At 32.9% G+C, this 6,000-nt stretch overlaps 1 protein-coding gene across 1 annotated transcript; it reads right to left on the reverse strand.

Annotated features, from left to right (window-relative positions):
- Window positions 1-3,340: 3,340 nt before the first annotated feature.
- LOC133331949 (protein RCC2 homolog) lies at window positions 3,341-5,581 on the reverse strand. Its single transcript, XM_061540337.1, has 3 exons — window positions 5,241-5,581; window positions 3,943-4,521; window positions 3,341-3,877 (listed from the first exon to the last, which is right to left on the reverse strand). The coding sequence occupies exons 1-3, from the start codon at window positions 5,571-5,573 to the stop codon at window positions 3,341-3,343; spliced, it is 1,449 nt and encodes a 482-aa protein (XP_061396321.1). The 5' UTR covers window positions 5,574-5,581.
- Window positions 5,582-6,000: the final 419 nt, after the last annotated feature.

A 6,000-nucleotide genomic window follows, 5' to 3' on the forward strand; every position in this document is an offset into this window, starting at 1 on the left:
ACTCCGCTCAACTTGCCCAACTGCTTGACGAAAGCAAAGAAATGCCCACTTCCTACAAACTGCAGCAAAAGCAACACTTGGGTACCAAAGACCACCATCAAGAAATCCGCGGTTCGATCAGGAGTGTCGTAATGCTACTGATATGAAAAAACGCAGCTTATAGGACAACCCTGCAAGACGTAATGTGATGGAAAACTATCGGGAGAAAAGGAGAGAGGAGAAACATATTTTCAGAAAAAAAGAAGAAAGAACAAGAAAAACGTCAGCGTATCTACGAACGGGTAAATCACCAAACCGAAGGCTTTGGTGCAGACACATGTTTAAAACTATTTCTGCTTTTGGCATTCCTGCAAAATTAATTCAGGCACAAGATCAGCAGTTAAAGTGAGAAAGGACTTCTCGGAGCCCTTTAATACCGAACGAGCATTCAGACACGGTGATAGTTTGTTGTGTGAACTTTCTAACATCCTGCTGGAAAAGGTCATACGAGACGCCAATGTGAACAGAAATGGCTCAACATTGTTAGACGTATTGAGCTGCAGCGACTACGTTGTCTAGGTCATGTTGTGAGAATGGATGAAGATGCCCCAGCCCAGAAGGTATATAAAAGCGAACCAGCAGATGGTACACGCAGAAGGGGAAGGCCACGAATACGATGGAAAGATAAAGTCGAAGACAACATTGCCGAAAATGCTCTTTCAAATTGAAAAAACTGCGCAAAAGACCGACGCGCCTGGAAATCTTTTTTAAGCTCGGCTTATGGAATGAAAGTTCTGTCACAAGTCAGCTAAGTAAGTATTAAAATTCTTCCACTCTCTATTTCTAATCACAACAAAGCATATTCGCTTTCATTGATTTTTAAAATAATTTATGCCAATTAATATATTTTTTGCTAATAAATATCGATCATATTTTAATTATAAAACATTTTGTATTTTACCGTTACCGAAATATAAATGACTACCCACGTAAATACTTCTATGCTCTCATTAAACTCTTCTCCATTTTTCATCTATAATTTTCAAGTAATTCTTGAATTAGTGACAACACTAATAAAGCCTCTCACTTATTCTCTCTCACACACACACTTTTTGCTTTTAGTAACGGACACGAATCTCTTTTGTTGACAACGATATCACATTTTGCATTTAGCCAGGAACAAAATGTAAATGACAAACCACGTCAATCCATTTAAACTTTCAACACACTTAAAATGTCACCTTCCTTCAATCTCTCCATTTGTCATCTATATTTGCACATAATCCTTTGATTATTAACAACATAACTAAACCTCTCTCACTCACTCCCTCTCGCACTCTTTACGATAACGGACACGAATCTCTTTGGTTGACAACGATCATCACACAAACAGAGACACACACAATCAAGCGTCGTATATATTTGCACATAATCCTTTGATTATTGACAACATAAATAAGCTTCTCTCTCACTCACTCCCTCTCGTACTCTTTATGATAACGGACGCGAACCTCTTTGATTGACAACGATACCGCACAAACAGAGTCGCACACAATCATGCATCGAAAACTTTGGAAACAGAAATTGCATACAACCGACAATATTTACATTAAAAACTATATATTTATTAATTAATTAATTAACTATATTTAATTCTTTGATTTCTTTACACAAAATTGCCGGCTATATACAAACACACCCATGCACATTCATACTATTTACACTTTGCTTTTCCCACAGAACGACATACCCTTTTCTTGCTTGGGCTTTCTTTCCTTTGCTATACAAGGAAATCATAATTTTTCATTTATTAACATTATTAATTATATTTCACACACATTATTATATAATTTGCTTTTAAATTTTCTCTATAAATTTATTAAATTCTTATTTAAATCGTGGTTTTAAAAAACTTCTTATAGGACAAACGAAATGTAACGCCGTGCAATTGCGCGCAAACTGATTATGTCAATTTTGGTGTTGATTGACATATGATTGATGACCGTTGAAACAGGTAGCAGTGTTGTACACTGTAGCGTTTTGTAATAGAAATTGCGTTTTTTAGATTTTCTTTGTTTTGAAGTTCTAAACGGATTTTACAGAATTTTATGATAATTTTTATTGAATATTATCTAAAGAATAGAGAAATTCTTATTTTAGTTGTCGTTTGAAGGATTTTCTTTTAGGTTGAACGAAATGTAAAGCCGTATAATTGCGCGCAAACTGATTACGTCAATTTTGGTGTTGGTTGGCATGATGATTGATGACCGTTATGACAGGCAGCAGTGTTGTACCTTGTAGCGTTTTTCAATACAAATAGCGTTTTTTTAGATTTTCTTGAATAAATTTAATTTTTGTTATTTTTAATAAAAAATATTTAAAAAAAATAATAATGTTTTTAAGAAATCCACGCTTTGTGGTGATATTATTTCAAAAATTTGTTTAAATCCATTTTTTTAATTCTACCCATAGAAAAATTTTTTAAAATTCCATTTTTTTGGAAAAATAATTTTTTATAAAATCAAATAAATTTAAAAAAAATATATCCCCACCTTGAAAATTTTTCTTTATAATATACAAGAAATATTTTTTTAAAAGTCCACACCACCTTAAAAAATATCTTTTAAAAAATTATTTTTTATAATAAAATCCAAAAAAAATATTTTTTAAAAAATCCACGTTTTGCAAGGATACATCAAAAACATTTTTTTTTTAATATTGAAAAATATTTTATAAAAAAAATTCCCCAAAATAATAAAAAAAAACTTGTTTGTTTTTTTGTTCTAAAACTAACAGTTTATTATATATCTTTATTCAATATTATTTTCAATAGTGATTTGCAATGAATATCGAAAATTGAACTGTATACATAATAATGGTATTTGTTGTTTTAAATGAATTCGTATCGAAATTAAGTAAAAAAATATATATATGGTGTGTGGCAGAGCTCATAAGGATCATGATGCACAGCAAAATACTGAAAATGATTGGAAATGAGACAAAGAAGAAAAAAATACAAAACGTTACAATGGACTGTGAATGATCGTGTCGACTTAAAAATACAATAATTTATAAATACAAATCAAATTCATAAATAGAAAAAAAATTAAATATTTAAAATGGACAATGATGACAAAAATTGTGGAGAGCTGTTGTAGCTTGGTTTCAAAATTTGTTTTTTGTTATGACATAAGTTTTGCTCCTTCGTATGAATCGCACGCAGCTGTATACTAAATATTTTTGTTTTAGCATTTTCTTCTTGTAAATGCATAGAGGTTCCGTTTTTTATTTATATTTTTAATAGATTGCTTATATCGCGCAATGATAACTCTCGATAAGTTGTGGTATTTTTTCCTCACCCCTAATCATCAATGGTGTATTCCGGCAACTTGTCATATTTCGCTTTGGTGCCCTCATGATCGGTATCGACCAACAGAACGGTGTGTGAATAGCCCATGGTCACCTGAGGTATTTTCATGCTATCCATTTTCGGCACTTCCTTAGGAACTGTGGAAGACTTTTGGAATTCACCGATACCCAGTTCACCATAGGTTGGTGAGGCACCCCAGGCAATGAGGGTATCATCGGCCGATATAACAATTGAGGTATTTGAACAGCCAACGGCTGTGATATTCCAGCCCGACAAATCTTGTACTGGTTTCGGATACATATTGGCTTCGCCGGTTTTCTTATTTTGACCAAAGAGGAAGAGGACGCCCAGCTCATTGACCACCAGACTGTAGGTGGCGCCACAATAAACGCTGCGGCCACCACGACCTTGGATATCAAAGAATTTAATTAAACGTGGTACCATTTCATCTTTGGGTTCAGCATGGCCCAAACGGCCGAAGCCACCAAAGCCCCAGCTGTACACACGTTTCTTGGAATCAATGGCCACCTAAAAAAAGTTACGAAATTAGTTTCCATTACAAAAAATTGAATAATAAAAATTCTCTATCTTACCGTGTGATTATTACCACAGGCAAAGTCCACGATCTGTACATTATCGACGGGTGTGACATGACCTTCTTTGCTCTTCTCAATGTAAAGCACAATTTTCTTGGGCGATGTTTCAAAATGGAATGACAATTTATTGGCATTTACAAAATACTTGGCATCGGTGTTATGACCCAGCTGGCCATATTCAGGCAACCCAAAGGTGTGCAGATTACCCTTGATATCCAAAATCACGGAGAATTCTGCACCACAACCGATGCGTATAATTGGTGGACCACGATAATTGATAAGAGTTGGTGTGGCCACGGTGGGCGTTGTATTGCCAATGCCACACTGGCCGGACTTATTGTCACCGCAAGCAAAGACCCGACCCGTATCGGTAAGAAATAGCGAATGATGACGTCCGACAGCAGCCTGTACGATGTTGATATTTTCCAATGCTGGAATAATAGTGGGTTTTTCGCATAACTTAGTGTCGGGTAAACCCAATTGACCGGATGGATTACGACCAAAGGCCATTGCTTTACGGTCCATATTAATCAGAATTGTATGAGCTGCCGAACAACTGCTGGCAATGAAGCGGTACTGGAAATGAAAACGAAAAGGGGAATTTTTAAAAAAATATTGAAAAAAAAAATAAAAAAATATATTGAAAAAAAAATAAAAAAATATATTGAAAAAAAAAAAAAAAAAAAAAAAAAAAAAAAAAATAAAAAAAAAATAAAAAAAAAATAAAAAAAAATTAAATTACAAAAAAAAATGTTAAAGAATAAAAAAATATTTTTCCAACAACCTTACAAATCGTTGATTTTTTAAAAAATATTTTTTTATAAAAACAGTATTTAAAAAAAACAATCCACGCCTTTGTGTGGTTGCTTGAAAAAATATTTTTTTATAAAAACAGTATTTTAAAAAAATAATCCACGCCTTTGTGTGGTTGCTTAAAAAAATATTTTTTTAAAAAATCCACGCCTGGCGAGTCTGCTTACAAAAATTTCATTTTGAAAAAAATATTTTCTAAAAAATTCCAATTTTTAAAAATATTTTTTCAAAATGGATTTCAGAACATATTTTTTAAAAATGTAATTTTTTTAGAAAATATTTTTTTAAGGAGCTTTTAAAATAATATTTTTTTTAAATGGAATTTTTTAATTTTTTTTAAATGGAATTTTTTAAAAAATATTTTTTCAAAATGGAATTTTTTAGAAATATTTTTTCATGTACTATATAACAGCATCGATTTTTTAAGAATAATTTTTTTTTCATTTAAAAAATGTTTCAAAACGAATTTCAAATCCCCTTACCTTTTCATCCGTAAAACGATGGAAACTGTACAAATTTGGACGAACTTTAACGACATTTTTCCGATCACGTTTACCAGTCAAATCCCAGGTGACCATACCGGCTATCAACATTTGACCCGGTGTCTTTTCCATAGATGCTAACAAATCATCGGGTAATTTTGTTGGTGGATCTATTTCATCGTTAGGTATTAACACCTCAACTTGATTCGATGATGATTGACCTTCTGCGTCGGACTCATCACTGACCTCATCCTCGTAGTCGGATTCTTTTTTCTTGGGACGTCTTTTGTTTGGTCCATTACCATTACCACCAGCTTTACGTTTGGCCGACATTATAATGAAAACAAGTAAATGGCTATAGAGAAAAAGAAAGAAAAAAAAAACAAAATAAAATTAATGAAAGATGAAGAAACAGAAAAGGAAGGGAACAATAAAAAAACCAAGAAAAAATTGCAAGGGTTTCCTTTACAAAAAAACTGGAAGACAAATGCATAGAAAACATAAGACTTCGGGTTGTAATGATTAAAGGTATCCAACTAAGTTTACATCGGGTTTGGCAAACCAATTCAAAAATGTTGTTTAAAATTCTCCACAGAATAACATACTGTAAAGATAATTAGTATGTTTGTTTGTACGTTGTTGCTGCTTGATAGCTTGCTGCTGTTTGTAATAAAGCGTTTGTTTGGCCAGTCAACGGATGAATGGATGCACACAGCTGCAGAGTAAGGGAGGGGGTAAGAGACACAAACAACAACAACAA

This window comes from Musca vetustissima, unplaced genomic scaffold (assembly GCF_032173495.1).
Source record: "Musca vetustissima isolate MV318-11 ecotype Yass unplaced genomic scaffold, APGP_CSIRO_Mvet_v1 utg3401, whole genome shotgun sequence".
NCBI classification, from domain to species: Eukaryota; Metazoa; Arthropoda; class Insecta; order Diptera; family Muscidae; genus Musca; species Musca vetustissima.